At 41.9% G+C, this 18,774-nt stretch overlaps 2 protein-coding genes across 3 annotated transcripts in view; one reads left to right on the top strand and one right to left on the bottom strand.

Annotated features, from left to right (window-relative positions):
• The window catches only part of ZFYVE26 (zinc finger FYVE-type containing 26), a 59,681-nt gene extending 42,338 nt beyond the window's left edge, over window positions 1–17,343 (bottom strand). The window contains exons 1-12 of the mRNA XM_004426272.3: window positions 17,294–17,343; window positions 16,521–16,797; window positions 14,599–14,674; window positions 10,984–11,073; window positions 8,376–8,898; window positions 7,584–7,714; window positions 6,802–6,966; window positions 6,565–6,653; window positions 5,496–5,659; window positions 2,954–3,157; window positions 1,317–1,928; window positions 988–1,074 (exon numbers count right to left, since the gene is read on the bottom strand). Coding sequence (XP_004426329.1) covers window positions 988–1,074; window positions 1,317–1,928; window positions 2,954–3,157; window positions 5,496–5,659; window positions 6,565–6,653; window positions 6,802–6,966; window positions 7,584–7,714; window positions 8,376–8,898; window positions 10,984–11,073; window positions 14,599–14,674; window positions 16,521–16,714 — 2,335 coding nt within the window. The 5' untranslated portion in view covers window positions 16,715–16,797; window positions 17,294–17,343. The remainder of the gene's footprint in view (window positions 1–987; window positions 1,075–1,316; window positions 1,929–2,953; window positions 3,158–5,495; window positions 5,660–6,564; window positions 6,654–6,801; window positions 6,967–7,583; window positions 7,715–8,375; window positions 8,899–10,983; window positions 11,074–14,598; window positions 14,675–16,520; window positions 16,798–17,293) is intronic.
• Window positions 17,344–18,576: 1,233 nt separating this feature from the next.
• RAD51B (RAD51 paralog B) overlaps window positions 18,577–18,774 on the top strand; it is a 579,835-nt gene continuing 579,637 nt past the window's right edge. For both annotated transcript variants that reach the window (XM_087448333.1, XM_087448337.1), the window contains exon 1: window positions 18,577–18,651. The gene's annotated coding sequence lies outside the window, so the exon portion shown is untranslated. The remainder of the gene's footprint in view (window positions 18,652–18,774) is intronic.

Genomic DNA, 18,774 nt, shown 5'->3' with positions numbered 1-18,774 from the left:
ATTTAAAAACGACACCAAAAGCCATAATGGAAATTTGATTATCTAAAAATTTAATGCTCCTGTATTAAACTCCTTTAGAAGAACTCACAACCAAAGTCAAATGACAAAATGGGGAAAAAATTGTAGCACATAAAGACAGAATATTTTCCTTAATGTATAAAGAGCTTCTTACAATTCAACAAAAAAGACAAACTCAACAGAAAATACAGACCTTAGACATGAATAGGCAGCTCACAGAAAAATATGTGGCCAATAAATATACGAAAAGACATTCAGTCTTAAACTAAAAGTTAACATTAAAACAATGATATACTATTACTGTATTAATCACGTTGGCAAAGATTTTTTAAAAATCTGATACTATTTGCTTTTGAAGAATGTATGTGCAAATAGGTACTCATATACAGTTGGTGGGAATGTAGATTGGTCTACTGTTTTTTTTAGGCAATTTGGTAATATCTATATTTTATATCTACATACTTTTGAAATTCTATTTTACTGCTAAGGACTTATCCTATAGATATACTCACACGAGTATGCACAGACGTATGAACAAGGCTATTTACTATAGCATTATTTATAATAGTAAAAAACTGGAAACAATTTAAATGTCCACAAAAGGATACATATGACAATGGAATACTAAGTAGCCTTTAAAATAGTAAGTCTTCAATATACAGTATGCTACAACTGTATGTATAAAAGGATATAAGTAAAAAAAGAAAGTTACAGTTCTCAATATATATAGTATATACAGTATGATGCACCTCTATATATAAAATCATATATACTTGGATTGCATGGAAAATTTCTGGAAGGAAACTATTAACAACGGTTACCTTGGGGGAGTGGGACTAGCATGATCTTAGATCACTTTTGTTTGTCTGTTTGGACCATGTACTTTATTTTAAAGAATATTAGACAAGTGGCCATATCCCACTTGCCTGGTGCATGGGAACGAGGCATGGGGAGAGCTCTTCAGATTACCTGCCTGGTTTCTTCTTGTCCGACGAACCCGGCGGAGACTGGGGTGCCGTGTGGCAACAGGCCGGTATCTTCGGGACGGCTGCTCCTCTGAAACAGCAAACCCAGCGGGTCATACGAGAGAGTGATCAATTTTGATTTGACCCACCTCCTGGGGTAACAGGTAGGGGAAGATTTGCACTGGGCTCTGAGACATGGGTGTGACACTGGTTGCTATGGTGATACGCCCTGAGTTATGGTGTGACTCCCATGCACTCCTCGCTCTCCCATATTCCTGGGCTTTTTCTCCCTCCCCACATTCTGGACCCACCAGTTCTGCTATCTCCTCTCACCTGAGCACTGGTTGCTTGTTACCACCTTGTATCTCCACTGGGCCTCAGAGAGAACTTTGGAAAACCGGTGCAGGCGGCTCTGCAGTCCATCTCTGCTTCCCGAGCAGCTCTGGGCTTCTAGCAGCTTTGGGTTTTCAGGGAGGCTGCGGCTGCTGAGCTCATCCAGTTGCTCCTGGAGAAGCCTGAGGAAGGCCCCTATTGCAAATTCATCAGCCAGGAACCCACTGATACCACTAGTAAAGTGCTTTAGGTCCAAAAAGCTGTGCCCTTGAGGCCCTGGGAAACTATCTTTTGGCTCTGTCTTCAGACAGCTTGGAATGGTATGAGCAAGGCTCCTGGGGACTCCCAAGGAACCCCGTTCTGACTTCCTCTCACGCTGTGCTATGTGCTGAGGGCTCTCTGATGGGGACTCCAAATCCAATGGGCCCTTCCCCTCAAAGTCATCATCCTCAGCATAGTCCTCAGGCAGGTGAGGCTCTGGGTGAAGATCGGCAGAGGTGATAAGGAGCAATGAGAAGATGTTTTCTAGAAGTTCCAGGCACAAAGAGTCAGGAATACTGCACAGATACTGTTGACACCTGGCCAGGTATGTTGAGAAGAGATGTGAAGCACCTAAATAAGCATGCGTAAGAGAAGAGGCCAGAGAAAGAGAAGAAAAGAGAGAAAATGCAAATATTAGAAACAATACTTGCCAGACTCAAACATTCTCACAACTTTAACTAATTATTTTTTTAATGACTAAGGGAATTGTGGTTATAGTCAGAAGAATAAGAGACTATTCGGCCATGTCTTTTCACGATTTGCAGAAAGATTGTGCTACTTTAACTAAAAGGACAGCTTACTGAACACATTATTTTGTTTTTGTTTTCTTAACATTACATTATTCCTCATCTCTGAGAAGCACTCCATATTTTAGCTCTTAGAATGAAGGCAGCATGGAGACTCTATACTCCTCAATTCTATTTTCACTCATTGTTACACTAAAGGTGATCACAGGCTACCTGGACCTCTTCAGAAATACTCACTGGTCAAAAAATGACCATGCTCAGAGGTGAAGGTCTATTCCAAAGCTACAAGGGAGAGAGAACTGACCACTAGTCACAGAAGGCAAGTTAAGGAATTATAAGTTTATTAAAAACGAGAGGTTAGGACATTAGGTTGGTATCTTTCACACTGTAGGCTGTGAAATTGACTTAGACTTAAAAAAATGAAATAGAACAGAAACATAATCAAGGGTGTGCTCCTTTGGAAAGGTAAGTATAGTTTCTTAAAACATTTTGCTTTATATATCACTTATATACACATATACACATACATATATAAACACACAAATTATATACCTAGGTGCAAACTGGAGTGAGATGTGAAATGCTATTTTTATTGTGGATTGTAGTCAAAAAAAAGCATTTGGAAAACACTGTACTAGGTGATCAGACTCCATTAGAACTTAGGCAAATCACTGGCTTTCTCCATGTCCTTTTGATTCATGGAGGCTGATAAATGGATGAAATTATTCCTGGGCATAACACAACCAAGGCCACTACTCCCGATCCTGGTGGAAAAGGGCTCTCACACAAAGAACTTACTGGGACAGGTTGCTACCAGCTTCTGCCAAGGATGAGAGGGAAGCGATGTACCTGGGGAGGAGAGAGAGTCATTCGCTGGCTCCGCAGCTGAGGCCAGGTCCTCAGAGGAACTGTCTTTGCATTCCTGGCACTGGGAGTGCTGGTGTGAGCTCACACAGAGGGCATAGATGGCATACTTCATGGCACAGAAGCTCTGGTAGAGTGTCAGGTTCTGACACTGGCTCAGGTGCTCAGGGGTCAGGGCATCTGCAGAATCTGAATTATAGAGAGAAACAGGCAGAACTTCAGAGCTGGTTCTTTCAGGCATGGGCTGCAACTACGGCTGAAGCAAAGAGCTGGCGTACTTCTAGGTCCCCTAAGTGTCCCTAAGTGTTCTCACCCTTTCTCCTTCCTGTCAATTTGATCACCGTCCCTTCCAGGACTTTTCCTCTGGTCAATATCAACTTTCAGTCCCTTCCATTTAGTTTTTCCCCACCAGCCTCCCTTCTCCATGTCTGTTCGACATAGCCCTTATGGCTATTTAATAGGTCTTTTCCTTCTATATCTTAAAATAGTTGTTTTTCCTTTTTAAAAAAATTAAAACAAAGTAAATGTTTAGTCTACCTAGTACCACATTATCCAAAAGGCAGGCTTAAAATGTGTTTAGACTGAGTAATGAGAGCACAGGCAACAACAACAACAACAAAACAATTTGATATTTTTAAGAAAGCACTGAAGTAGACATCATGGGGAAAAATCACAAACTGCTGAAATTGCTTGTACTTGTTCAATAATCTATGATTTCTCATTTAAAAACTTTTTGAACTTTAGGAGGAAAGGAAGGCACCATAATCTTTACAGGGTCTCTAAACATCTAAATTTGGCCCTAATTCTTTTCATAGCAAAACCACAACCTGCTCAAAAAAAAAAGCACTAAATGTAGTAAAGCAAAAAGAAGAAAAAGAAAAATCACCCATGAGCCTCCCAGCAAAACACAATCACTGTAATATTCTGGTTTAACCCTTTTCATAGTTTTGCATGTGTGTGTGTATGTTTAAGCGACATGTAATAACATTCTATATACTACTGCATTTTCCTACTTCTTAGAGATCCATTAAGTACAAGCATTTGATTATGCTTCTTCATAAACTAAATTTCTGATGGCTACATATAGTCCCACTGAATGAATCCCTTACCTAGGCAAATTCCTCTAGGGCAGGGCAGGGCAGGGCATTGCAATAGTTAGGGATGCTTTGCTAGTATGATGTTGCAATAAGCCCCTTCATGTATAGGCTCCCTAGTGATTACTTCTAGGAAGCTCAGCCTTGCCAAGGTGAGGGTAATAAGCAAATGAAGAGCAATATTGCTCTAGGCTCCTGGCCTCTACACGGCATTACCGCCCAGGGCCAGGACCTGCAAGCACTTGCGTGACCCTGAGAGCGAGTGGCTCCTTCAATTTTGTACCCTAGATGCTTCTCTTGCCTCACCCTAGTCCCCGCCCTATTACTGCTCCTCTTTGCCTTTTCCACGTTCAAATTCTAAGTGTGGGGCCGGCCCCGTGGCTTAGCGGTTAAGTGCGCGCGCTCCACTACTGGCGGCCCGGGTTCGGATCCCGGGCGTGCACCGACGCACCGCTCGTCTGGCCATGCTGAGGCCGCGTCCCACATACAGCAACTAGAAGGATGTGCCACTATGACACACAACTATCTACTGGGGCTTTGGGGGAAAAATAAATAAATAAAATTATTAAAAAAAAAAATTCTAAGTGTGTCCTGAGTCACCAGGGATCAGATATAAAATACTTCTTTGGAAGCCTTTTCTACTTGTATGTAGAAAACAGAGTTCCAGTTCCTTTAGGAAATCTGCTAAACAAGTTGCCTACCTCTCCAGAAAAAAAAAATAGAATGTAGTAACACTGGTTTTCCAGTTAGTGGCAGGTCCTTCTTAAAAGTAAATCAAAGCAATATCCAGGCTGAGAATCATCTACTACCATATGAGAACATTAGTTTCTCTCACAGGTGAGTGTCCCTGGCCTGTGTGGCAGATTGCGACTATACTACGATACGACTTGAGAGCAAAAAGAACTTGTTAATGGGGATTTGAATTTTAAGCAAAGATCTAAGGTTAAAACAAGGCTTTGCTATTGTTTCAGGCAAGTCTTTCTTCTAAACCTCTTTATTTGTTCAAGAGAGTATGAAGAAGATATGGGAAGGAAGGAAGGCACAAAATGTACTATGAAAAAGTTTATGAAGCATGGAGACACTCATCAAGAATTTGCATAAACACTGCCAATGACAATGCGGTGAATTCAGAGGACAGTTCCTAATTCTGTTTTACTGGAAGGAGGGTATGCTAGTCATTCCTGAGATGGTTCCATGAGGACAAGCGTTCCTACGGGACTGCACTCATAGGATTCCCTACACCACACCAAGAAAGGGGAGGAATGTCCCTACATCCTACAATCTGATTGGAGCAAACAGCAGTAATTTAGAGGGCACCTGCTGGACCACCCATCTTCATAGATTCACATCTAGATAAATCTTGTGCTGGAAGAAACATGTGTAAGATTGTCCTAAGAGAGAACCCTGCCCAAGTCACTCCATCACCAACTCACCATGCTCTTGCTGGGGGTCCTTGGCTGGCACCTTCTGTAGGAGCTTGAGAACATCTTCCTCCCTGAGGGCTGGAAGGTTTGTAAGGTGATGGAGAGAGTAGAGCACTGAGTGGCTGTCTCCACCATGTAAATGACACAACAGCTCTCTCTTTGGTATGGGGTTGCTGAAAGAGACAGTTGGGAGGAAGGAAGGGGAGGCAGTTTATATAATTGCTCTAAGAAAGACCAATCTCAATTCCCTCTTGTTCTTTCTCTCTGGCCCATGACACCACAGGTTTCACTTCCCCAAATACTAAATTTTAGTTGGTCTGGGATAGACCAACCTCAGGGAAGTACATCCATCAGGTCAGCTCTATTTGTGTAGAAAAAACCTAGAAATGGCCTACAGATTAAGTTTCCCAATTTCTGTGTTCTTCCTAGCTCAGAACTGACACAAGCTTCTCTGGCTTTACTTTGAATAAGGGCCCCTCGCTACTTCCCCCTCTGCCTACTCTCCTTCAGGAAGTGCTGGTGAGGTGGGTAACAAAATAGGAACCCAGATGTAGGGAAGACCTAAGGCTAAGTTATCAGGGAAACATGGCCTCGCACACAGTCCAATAAGCAGTTGTTGAATAAAAGTGTGATCCACGATAACACATGGCTCAGAATGTGGCCTGGGTCACTTTGGGCATGTTATTTAACACCTCTGGGCTTTGGTTGCCCCACCTTTAAAATGAGGATAATATTGGTATCTACCTCATAGGATTATTGTGAGGCTTAAGTGAAATCATCCACGTAAAGAGCTTAGAGCAAAGCTTCCCATATAGTAAGTGCTCAGGAAATGTGAGCTATTGTTTTTTTTATCATTGTCATCCTTCAATTATCCTCTAGTTATGACCTTATGGCTATGATGAAGATAATCATCACTTATATTTCTTTCCTGGTTTAATAGTTGGAATAATTATTAATTGCTGGTCACTTGCCAACTCACAACATGTTATGTGGAAGATGTCTTGAAATGGCCACACACACAGAGCAGAGGGTCAAGTGTCCCCAGTGGTGGGAAGGGGCTGTCTGCACAGGGCCATACCTGCTCTGCTGAACACACCACTCCAGGACCTCCAGGTGAGCCCACAACCCATCACAGGCATCCCTGAGGAGTTTATCACAGCCTTGGTCCTGTGTTGACATGGGAGAAGAAAGAGATGCTGATTCAGGCACCTGGAGTCAAAGATTGTGACCGACTTCAGGACCCTGTGTTCTACCTGAGCCCAAAGCCCCACAGCACTTACTTCCAGTGCAGCTGGGAGTGCAGAGTGAGAGTTACCTGGGTCCTGTGGAGTGTCTGGAGTAGCCTCTTGGCTGCGGCTAGGCTCTGGCAATGTGTCCAGCCCAGGAGCACGAGCAGTCGACTGAGAGGCCTGAATTCTCTATCTAGTAGGCAGCCAAGACTTGGGAAGTCTTCCTCTTTCAACAGTGTTAGTGCTGTCACCTGTAAGCCAAAGGAGGCTGCTATAGCAGCTATGTGGACTAGCAAGAATGAGTCCAGCTGGCTGCTCATTAGCGTAAGAAGCCTTTTTAGTATAGCAGGGAGATTTCTGACAATGACAGACGGGGCCAGTTGAATTAAAAAAGTTCAGAAAACACTAGGCTATAAGCTCCCTAAAGGCAAGGACTGACTTCTGTTGTAACCCCAGATCCTGGCACAGTACATGGCACACAGAATGAGGTTAATAACTATCTGTTGAATTAGGCTGAAGCTCAGCTGCAATCTGGAAGAAGGTAGAGTAATTAAATTTCCCTGTCAGCTAGGCAACATATTGTTGCCACTGTCTTTTCTTCCTCATACCCTTCGGAAAGCTCACACACATCCAACATTTTAGTTCCTGCTGACGGACTGATATAAAATGACTGCAGTTCTAATTCTGAAAGATACTGATTCTCAGAGGCCTCTTTCCCCTGGGACTGTGGATGGCCAGAACCAAATGACTCACCACTAATTAAACTGCTTTGTGTTGGATAAAGGAGTGGGAGAGAAATGAGGAATGAAAAAGCCTAGAGAGAATCCCTGGGTACTTCTGTGATGGAGAGTAATTAAGTTTGACTTACCAGGATCTGCTCGAGGAAGTGCTTGCTGTTGCTCAGGCAGTAGAAATAGACCAATTTCCAAGCCTCGGCTGGGTCAGGATTGGAGAACAGGGCCAGCATTGCCCGTTCAGGATCTAGATGATCCGGTGAGACTGAAAATCAAACCAGAAAGGGTTACTGGGGAACCAGGAGCTCTTCTTTCCTAATCTAAAGCCCATTTGAAACACCAACTGATGTGAGAGTGCACTCTTTTAAAAACTTAAATCAGGGGCTGGCACAGTGGCGTAGTGGTTGAGTTCATGCACTCTGCTTTGGTAGCCCAGGGTTTCTGGGTTCAGATCCTGGGCGTGGACCTACACACCACTCATCAAACCATGCTGTGGTGGTGTCCCACACACAAAATAGAGGAAGATTGGCACAGATGTTAGCTCAGGGACAGCCTTCCTCAGGCACAAAAATAGGAAGATTGGCAACTGATGTTAGTTCAGGGCCAATCTTCCTCACCAAAAAAAACACAAACAAAAAACTTAAAACCAGGTTTTCTACACTTCTACCTTAAAGACTCTTTACTTCTCTCAGTAGCTTCAGAAAAGCTCTTTCCTGCTATTGGTACTACTTTATTACTTTTTTCCATCACTTCATCTTGGACTACAAAATCTGTGCTTTTACAAAAGAACATCTTACCCATTTTTGCTTAGCCTCTCCCATTAGATTTCCTGAGCAACATGGAAGGCATCAGCCTAGAGGGACTTCAGAGAGGTCGGGCATAGTGGAATTACCAACACTTAAGGAGAAGCAGCAAAGGGAACACACCTTTTCCCGAGGGTGTGGCCTTCGGTGACTTTTCTGTGGCCTTCTCTGCATAGATATGGCCATACAGGGATACCAGGCCCCGTCCAGCCCTGGGCAGCAGGCAGCTGAGCATCCGTTCCTCCTGCAGTGGACTCCCCTCAGTCCTGCAGGCCTCCAGTAGTTCCTCACACAGGAGACGCAGCTCAACCCCGAGTGGCTCGGCAGGGCAACGCAGAGTCCGCAGGGATCCGTAGATAGCATCTACTATCCCAGGGGGCCCAGCAGCAGGGCCCTGCAAAGTTCGCAGTGCTTTTCGAATGAGGTCCACCAGTGCCTTCTGCAGAGGCCAGCCACAGAGGCCAGTGCCATCGTCCTCTCTAAGGAGGAGCTCCAGCAGGGCCTGTGCTGGCTGGGGAGTCTGCCTCAGAAGATCCCAGAGCACAGAGACAGCTTCTGAGCTGAGCCGAGGGGTCCAGCTTTCACGCCTCTGATTTCCGTCAAGCCCGGGGCCTACTGCATCTTGTGCTAAGACCTCACAGAGCTCCTAAATAGAGGATGAAGAGGGGGATGGGTAGTGAACACATCTAGAATGTTATTATTTGTACGCCTTGATGTTTTCCTCTTTTCAGTATATACATGCATGTGAGTATATATATAATAGCAGCAGCAGCAAACACTTCTGTAATAATTACCATGTGCCAGCCTCTTTACACAGAAAAATCAAATTAATCCTCATGGTAACCTTAAGAGGAAGACACTATTATTAGCCTCATTTTGAGGATATCCTTAAATGAGGAGATTGAGGCAAAGAGAGATTAACTCAATCGCCCAAGGCCTCCATGCTCAAGCTAGTCCCCACCCCTGCCTACACCCCCAGCCATTGCCTCCAAAATGTGCACTGTCAACCTAAATCAGGGACTGCAGACTCATAGACCAAGCAGGTGACAAATGACATAAAACATGCCCATCTCAAGGCATTTAAATTCAATTTTTAAAAGAACATTACCAATTTTTAACCTTGATCTAAATCCTAGCCATGCTTCAAGGTATAGCTCAATCCTTATCGTTCCATAAAGCCTTCCCCAATACCTCCAACCCACACAACTCTCCCTCTTTATTGGGCTTTCAGTGTACTGAAAATTAGTACCATATGGTTTAGTACATAATTGTCTCACGTGTGTATTAGTCATTCTCCCCAACTAGACTGTAAGCCCTTAAGGCAAGAACCTCTATAGCCTATAATTTGTTTGCAGGGTGGGAGTAGAGGGAAAGGGGATGGCGAAGTACGTGATTTCACACACTTGAGCACCATGTTCGTGGATGGCACTCAGGGATGCTTCTTCATTAACTGCCCCCAAGATGGTCACAGGACCATGAGTTCTTGACCTATTACAGTGAAGTCCCTACTTTAAATCATACTGTAAATATGTCTTTAATTAGCTGGTGGCAAGGTCATGAGGAAAATAAATATTGAGCCTTAGAGCATACCTCAGGCACTAAGTATAGATATAGTTAAGACTTAGTTTGAATCTGCCCGCAGAAGGTTGTTGTGAGGAATACCTATAACATATTCAGTGCCCCTGTTCTAGAAGAAGTAGTCAAGAAATACTAGTTCCTCTCTCATACACTGCTGGTGGGAGTGCAAACTGGTGCAGCCACTATGGAAAACAGTATGGAGATTCCTCAAAAAATCAAGGATAGAACTACCATATGATCCAGCTATTCCACTGTTGGGTATTTATCCAAAGAACTTGAAAACACCAATTTGCAAAGGTACATGCACCCCTGTGTTCATTGCAGCGTTATTCACAATAGCCAAGACTTGGAAGCAACCTAAGTGCCCATCAAGGGACGAATGGATAAAGAAGATGTGGTATATATACACAATGGAATACTACTCAGCCATAAGAAACGATGAAATCCAGCCATTTGTGACAACATGGATGGACATTGAGGGTATAATGCAAAGTGAAATAAGTCAGAGGGAGAAGGTCAAATACCGTATGATTTCCTTCATTAAGTAGTAGATAATAACAACAATAAACAAACACATAGGGACAGAGATTGGATTGGTGGTTACCAGAGGGGAAGGGGGGAGGGAGGAGGGTGAAAGGGATAATTCGGTACATGTGTGTGGTGATGGGTTGTAATTAGTATTTTGGTTGTGAACATGATGTAGTCCATGCAGAAATAGAAGTACAATGATGTACACCTGAAATTTTTACAATGTTATAAACCAATGTTACTGCAATAAACAAAAAATTAAAAAAAAAAAAAAAAAAAAGAAATACTAGTTCCTTTCTCCCTTTACATTCCCTACCAAATACCGGTGAAAAAGTCAAACACCTAGTTTAAATCCAAGTAATGTATTCCTTTTACATGAAATGAAAGAAATCTTTAATCCCCAGCTATACTTAGTATTTCTGGACAATCCACCTCTAGGAATTCTAAAAATCAGATAAGGTTACCTTAACTCTAAACTCCCCTCAGAGGGGCCTCTACCTAGCCTGGTCTTGCCTGAGGACAGAGTATAGCCAACATTTGGGGACCCGTTTCTGCTGGCTCCCCGGAAGCAGAGCTTGCTGAGTGACTGTAACCCTGGGCGGATGGCTCTAGGGCCCTCTCTCACCTTGAGGATGTCCTCTGGAATGTCACCTGGGAGGTCTTCTGACAATAAAAGAAACTCAAGCTTTCTCCGGAGAATAGTTGGGAGTAACTTCTAGAAGGATCATAAGAAGGAAGCATAGAGATTAGGCATATGCTTTAGTCAACAAATTACAAGTAAATATTTCCAGTTAGTTTTATTTCTGCTGTTTCTCTAGCATATAGTACTTTTAACCATTAAATTCCTGGATATGTTTTCAGATACTATTCTTTATAAATGAAAACAGCTAAACTCGGATGCAAACTCCTCTTAAATACTAACACTTAAATCCCACTCTGATCAGCCTCAAACTCCAAGGTTTGCTCATTTCATGTGATTTTTTTCTGTCACTTAAAGTCTTTCTCCAAGAATCTCCCTTACAGTGTCCAAAATGCCCAGTTATGGGTAAGCCTGGGAAGGAATGGCCCACGTGATCCCCTTTTGGTCCAAACCTCTGTTTTCAGTATTCATTATCAGTTGGAAAATAAAAGTAAAGAGAAAGAGATGTAACGTTTATTGAACACTTATTATGTGCCAGGTACTGTGTGCCATATTTTCACATATTTTTAAAATCTCATTTAATCTCTAAATCAAACAAACCTGTGGCATAAGTATCTATTTTAAAAAATAACCTTTACTAAAGATGAAATGGTTAGGAAGTATTTTCCAATTATTTCAAGCATGAAAAGGAAAAAGTGATCCCAGTATTTGTTAATGAGACACGCCATCAGAGAAGGATAATGTAGAAAGGAAGAAAAAGGCTCTGATTCTTCCTGTACTTGCTTGTTTCACGATCACTTCCCCTCAGCTGGTCCTTAAAACTAAAATTATAGTCTCCCTTTCTCCGGACACAAATATAAAGAAGATTAAAGTCTGAGAGTAACCCTGACAAACCTTGCTTTAAATTAGAGACATCTGCAAATCATGCAGCTGGTTAAAGCTTCCAGGAGATGGGTTTTATTGAACAGTCTCCTAACTCAAGGGAAGAAGCACCTGCAGGATTGTGTGTGTGTGAGGAACCAAAACTACACTTACTTTATTCGTGTGCCACTCATCACATCAGAGGCTAACATGATCTAGTATGTTCTTGGTCCAAAATCCTGTTTCTTCTTACCATGCCCTTCCCTAATGAACCTATGCCATCTAAATGCTCGTATGATGCTACTGATTGGAAGTTGGTGGAGAAAATTCATGCTGGGAAGCTGAAGGTTAGTGCTTCTCTTGAGAACTAAGAGGAAGGAATAGATAAGGCCAGATAGCAGGCCTTCAATAAAAGAACAAGTCTGGTTAAGATTTTAGGACTTTCATCTAGAATCCTAAAGACTGATTAGCTTATATTTATTTTACTGATGAAATTACTTTAAGCATACGCAGGGTCATAAATGACTAACATTTCTAAAACAGGCAAGAATGGCTCAATGTTTCTAACCACAGACTTTCTTACTATAAAAGCAAAGCATGTTCAGTGTAGAAAAATTAGAATATACAAAAAGGCAAACAAAGATACACACAACACCCCCCCGCCCCGAGATCTTCCCACTGAAAGAGAACTACTATTAATACTGTGGTCTAAGGACATTCAGACCATTTTCTACACATGCGTTACCAAATGTACTGTTTGCTGTTTTTTCCCTCACATAGTAGAGTATGGGCATTCTTCCACCATCATTGAAAATTCATTTACCACATAATTTTAATAGTGGCATGGTATTTTAAAAATAGATATTGTAAATATTAGATATTCCACTTATTAACTAGTCCTGTATTGTGGACGTGCAAGTTGTTTCCAGTTTTCCTCTATTAGAAGCAGCACGGCAGCGAACACCTCTGCAGTTAATCTTTGCTCACATGCTTACACATGTAGAGATAACTCACTACAAAATAAAAAGGCAGAAGGCAAGAATGAAAGAAGGAAAGGAAAAATGGAATCAGTTTTAACTAATAATTAAAAAGTAAGCTTTAGGCAGAAGGTGGAAGACTGGAAAAGGACAGCCAGCCAGCAAGTAAGCAAGACAAGGCCTACAAGATGAGGGCCACTCCAGGATAAAGACTGGCCTTGTAGAACTACTCTAAGAATACGTTTGAAGTCTTGATCCTTTATACAAAGTTTTAAAATTCTCCAGGGTCCTTGTATAAAGTTTAAAACATTCCCGCAATTGTTTAAACAACTGACGCACTGGAGCTTTAAGGACCAAATGATCTTTGGTGCTGGGAAAAACAAGAACGACTCTTAGTCTTGTGCTAAAGAGTCAGGGAAGTGAAATCCACTGCCTGGTCTGGTTGAGCAACTGTCCAGAAAACAAGAAAACAATCAGCCATAAAGTAAGCAAATACCCTCTATTGAGGGGAAAGTTCATCTGGCTTGACAAATTCCATGTTTGTACTGGAAAGATCCTTAGTCAGGAACACAAGACATATTTTTCTTCTTCTCTTTGTAGATACTATTGAATATTTTAGCTCAACTTTTCTCTTTTAGATCTGAAACTATAGCCAACTCTTAATCACCCTGGGGTTGATTATTTTTCTATTTTCCTTCTCTTTCTTCCCTCTCCTGCTAGTCTTTTTGCCATTTCTCTTTGCTAGATAATTGGCAAATTATCTATGAGAATTTGATAATTATCAATTATCTCTGAATAAGAGCTACATTTAGATTAGTAATTTCTGTTACTTTTTGACATCTGTGTGGATAAGGGTAAGTCTCAGGCAAAACACAACTAAAGACAAAATTCTGATGATTGAGGGGAATAAAGAAGAAAATTAGGCTCAATTATAGACATTTTCAAAACAGAATTTTTGGTTTCTTACTTTTCAGTCCATGAAGGCTAAAAATAACGTTGAGGTGGAAAAAGCAGAGCCCTGGGGACTCGAAGTCAGAAGATCTTGGTTCCAGCTCTAGTTCCATCAACTAACTTTACGGTGTGACTTGGGGCCAGCCATTTCTCTTTTGAGTCAGAGGTTTCTCACTTAAATCTTAAAGTCTTAGGTTTAATACAGAATTGCCTCAGAGAAATTTCTTTAATAGATATCAATTATCTGATAATTATCACATACTTCTAAAAAGGCTTTTAATGGAAATTTTTCTTTTAAAAAAAAGCACTTCCTTACAAGTTTTCTTTTACTATTAATTTATTTTGTTTCTTATATTTGGTAACTTTTAGTTCAATTCATATGAGTTATTAAATTATTATTTAATGAGGTTTAAATCTATTAGATTTCATTGTACTGGGCTAGTTAAAAGAACCAGGTTTCAGCTCAGCTCATTCTCCATTACTTGAGAATTATGAGGTTCATGCTTTATTTGCTACTTGTCACTATCACTGAGTTCTGCAAAGTTCTGTTCAGGCACAAGACACACAGTGGCATTTAACAAAATGGTATCACCTCAAACAGTATTACATGCCAATGTATGGTAGTGAATTAATGAATTCAGGTAAGGAGACAGCAATAAAATTTAAGCCATTCTCACTGTCAATTCTGAGAGAGGAATATGACAAACCTCATAATAGAGGAAGTAACAGGCAGAAGGGAAATCTCATAATTACTCCCAAGTTCTTCTCAGTCCCAACCTCAGGAGAAAATCTGAGATATAAACCTACTTACCTTTTCCCCCAACCATTTTTCCAGTATCAGAAGCCAGACCCAGGCTAATCTTTGAGGGTTGATATCCTGTCCACATCTGAAAAATGTCAAAAGAAAGAATTTCTAAACAAAGAGTTTCTACTAGCCTTTTCTCTTTTGTGATCCAAGATTTAGATTTCACTGCTCAGTCTGTTTAAAACCTGAACAGGCATGTCATTGTCCTAATGAGAAACTTTCAAATATATATATGACAGATCAATAAAACCAGAAGCAAGACAGAGCTGGCAGCTTTCATTTAATAAAAAGAAAAAAAAAGTCTGAATCCTATCTCCATCTGCCTATTTAGTCTTTATTATTTTTAAACAAAATAATATTACATAGAAAACCATAAAAGCAAAGCTATCTAAGGTATATTCTTGAAAATAGAAACTGAATCAAGTAGTATTAAGGAAAAAAAGGAACTTGATAAAAGTTTATTTTTAACTACATGCTAAAACAGCATTATAGGAATTTATAAGCCTTTCTTTGAAGTTAGAAATTTATTTATTTTTTATTTATTTATTTTTCCCCCCCAAAGCCCCAGTAGATACTTGTTTGTCATAGCTGCACATCCCTCTAGTTGCTGTATGTGGGACGCGGCCTCAGCATGGCCAGAGAAGCGGTGTGTCAGTGTGTGCCCGGGATCCGAACCCCTGGCCACCAGCAGCAGAGCGCGCGCACTTAACCGCTAAGCCACGGGGTCGGCCCCTGAAGTTAGAAATTTAAATGAGACAGTAACTGCCTAGAATCTAAATTTAAGGAAAAAAAATAAAGGAAGAAAAGAATCACCTAAGTCTTCACTCTACATGTGCTAATACAGTACTTAAACCACATAAGATAACTGCCAAAGTAAGGAAAAGTGAGGGAGAGACTGGACAGCACATTTAACTTGTATACCATTAGTTGTTAATAGCACTGCCAGGAAGAACTTCATTAAAAATTTAGATAGAGAACAGTGGTTGCCAGGAGACAAGGAGGGGTCCAAATACAAAGAGGTATTCTCAGGGAGTGAGCTAATTCTTTTGTGGTGATGGAACAGTTCTGCATCTTGATTATAGTAGTAGTTACATGAATCTATACATGGATAAAATTGCATAGAACTACATACAAAAATGAATGCAGATTAAAAAATGGTGAAAACGGAATAAGGTCTGTAGTCTAGTTAACAGTAATATGCCAATGCCGATTTCCTGGTTTTGATATTGTACTATAGCTATATGAGATGTCACAATTGGGAGAAGCTGGGGAAAGAGTACTCTGTATTATTTTTGCACGTTTTTTCTTGTGTGTGAGGAGGATTGGCCCTGAGCTAACATCCACGCCCATCTTCCTCTACTTTATGTGGGACGCCACCACAGCATGGCTCGACAAGTGGTGCATCTGTCCGCGCCTGAGATCGGAACCTGAGAACACTGGGCCCTGAAACGGTGGGCAAACTTAACTGCTACGCCACCAGGCCTGCCCCTATTTTTGCATTTCTTGTGAGTCTATAATTATTTCAAAATAAAAAGCTTTAAGTGAATTCACTTCCAGTCCTCTGTTAAAGCTACAACAATATCTTCAATTTCATAAGCAAGAAGAGAGCAGGGTTTGCTTTTCTGGAGTCAAAGAAAATGCTTTTCAATGCAGTTCCACTATTTACTTTAATGATAATAAACAAGAAAGGATGGTTTCAAGCATATTTTGCTGGCCAGGCTTAAATGCAGTTCTAGATGATAATTCAAAGCCAATATTGATTAAGTAATAGACATGTACTTTAGATGTAAATTTTCAGAGCATGTGAAATACACTGTCTCTGCTAATTCTTCAGAGGATAGTTGAGTGAGGCACATTGATGAGAGCCCAAATATCGAACCTTGTCTCTCCTGCCCTGTGACTGTCTGGCAGGAAGAGAACTCTCTTACCTTAGCTGATTTGGACAAACGACCAGCGCCTGAAGTATATCTTCCACTTTCTGTGGGATATCCCCTTGTGCCTCGTGTAGCTGAGGTACACACGCCTGTGCCAGCTCCCATTCTCCTCTTCGAAGGCACTCACAGAAAAATCCAAAAAGCTGCTTCTGGGAAGCAGTTTCCTCTTTTCCAAATGGATGATGCATTTTCCCAGCACAGAGTGCAGGGAGATAGAAAGAGATGAATTACGCAGAACACATCGTCAATTTTCTAATTCGTGGAGCATCTCCTAGAAACCATGTCCACCAGAGTGAGAAGAAACAGAAGGAGCTATAATTAAACAAACAAGCAACTACTAGCCCGACTGGGAAAGGCGGGACTTACTTTCCTAACTATCGTTGTAACTTTGATTTGACATGTTACTATCTCTTTTTGAGAAGTTCACATTCCCCAAGGGGTAGATCTCATCGCTCAAGGAGCAACCAATATTTAATTAACATTAATCGTCGTATTAGCCCGGGGCGCAGACCCATAACTCCACTTCCGTATTTCCTCCTGGACTTTATGCACAGTCCGGCTCCCAATCCCCAGGTCGTCGCCTCCTTAAGGATGAGAAATTCAGTAGGGACCTCCCTAGTTGGAGCGCTCTCTGAAGGCAGACGATTGAAGATCAGGAGGTGAATCTGTGTCAGAACTAGAGGGCGGTGGGGGTTGGGGCGCAGGGACGCTCCCTTACAGGGGTCGTGGAGAGCGCTTCCACCCTCTCTAGGGTGCCATACACTCACCTGCTCCCGGCGCCCAAAGCAACTGAGCTTCCACCGCAGCCATGTTTGAGCCGAGTCAGGTGACATCCCATTCGGGAGGTTGCGGGGGAGGGAGGGAATGACGACTGACGGCGGCTACTCCTATTGGTCAATGGAGAGAAGATGCAAATGAAGCGCCATATTAGTTTACGTCGCGTGACGCCACCCCTTTGGACTGGAGAAAGCTAGGATGCTCGGAAGGAGTAAATCAGTTACCTTGCTAAGGACCGTCCCTGTAGGTTTTGACAGCTCCTCTACTCAACACTTTACGTTGTGCGTTTGGCGAGAATAGATGTGTCCTTTGATTTTTTTTCTTCCGCTCTCTTTTCTCTCTAGCGTTTGAAGTCAGCGTTTACTGAGCACCAACTTTTGCCAGGTCCTGGGGATACCCAGAGCAAGGAGACCTGGATCCTCCTCCATTATTATTCTATCCACGTGGGCTCTCTTATAATCCCAGAACCCTACGTACTGAATGCCCATTTTTCTTCTGCTTAACTCCATTTATTTGCTCATTTACCTGACAACCGTTAATTGAACAGTGTGCTAGGCCCTACTTTAGAAGCTGAATAAGTCGCGGTCCCTGTCCTCAAGGAGCTCACAGTCTGGTGAGGGGTGAGGTCAATAATTAGGATATAGTGGGCTAAATTATAAGAGAGGTAGGCAAAGGGAAGATGAGAGCAAAGAATGAGCAAGAGCTTTTCGCAAATATAATAATCTGAAATCGACTCTTAAAGTAACGGCTTACTAGGTTTCCTCATCACAGCTGCTTTTATTACCGACCCTTCTGTTTGATTTCCTTCGTGTTCTTCAACTACAGAGTCTCACGTTTCCCCATTATGTGTTTTCAGTTTGAGAAATTTCATTCAGCATTTACTAAACTATTTCACCACCAAAAGATGGTGAAAAAAGCAAACCGAAACAAATCAAAAGCTCTTTTTCAAAACCTCTTCTATGGTAGGTGGATTCTCATCTATTCCCAGAAAATTAACATGCCTCTCGGGTTCATTAAGCAATTTTTAAATGTAGTGACAAAAGAAATAAAAGAGAAATTTCCAAGCAAAGTTTTTCCTTGCTTCCTACTCTGCTTGCTGATGTTCCTCCACCGGATTTTGATTAACTACTGCACTGAGAAACTGACCTGAACTCACAGATTTATTATAGAGTGTAAACTACAATTCCCAGCAAGCAGCGGAACCGACCTGGGCCTTTGCCTACCTCTGATTGGGTATTTTTCCAGGGTGACGACCCAACCAGCACTCCGTTTGTTGCCCCGCAGAGCTTTCCGCGGGGAACTGTGTGAGGGGTGGGGAAAACTTTGAAAGTTGGATGCTGCAGACCCGGTACTGGAAAGTTTCCTGTGGGGGGCAGTTGTGGGGAAGTGGGGTGCGCTCATTGTTTCCCGCTCGCTCCCTGGGCCCGTGGGTATTGATATCGGGGGAGAGGAGAGTCACTCTTGGGTGCAG

The sequence above is a fragment of the Ceratotherium simum genome, chromosome 24 (assembly GCF_057802395.1).
Source record: "Ceratotherium simum simum isolate JZ-2026a chromosome 24, ASM5780239v1, whole genome shotgun sequence".
NCBI classification, from domain to species: domain Eukaryota; kingdom Metazoa; phylum Chordata; class Mammalia; order Perissodactyla; family Rhinocerotidae; genus Ceratotherium; species Ceratotherium simum.
The sequence above is the reverse complement of the archived record's forward strand: the minus strand, read 5'-3'. Positions and strand labels throughout refer to the sequence as shown.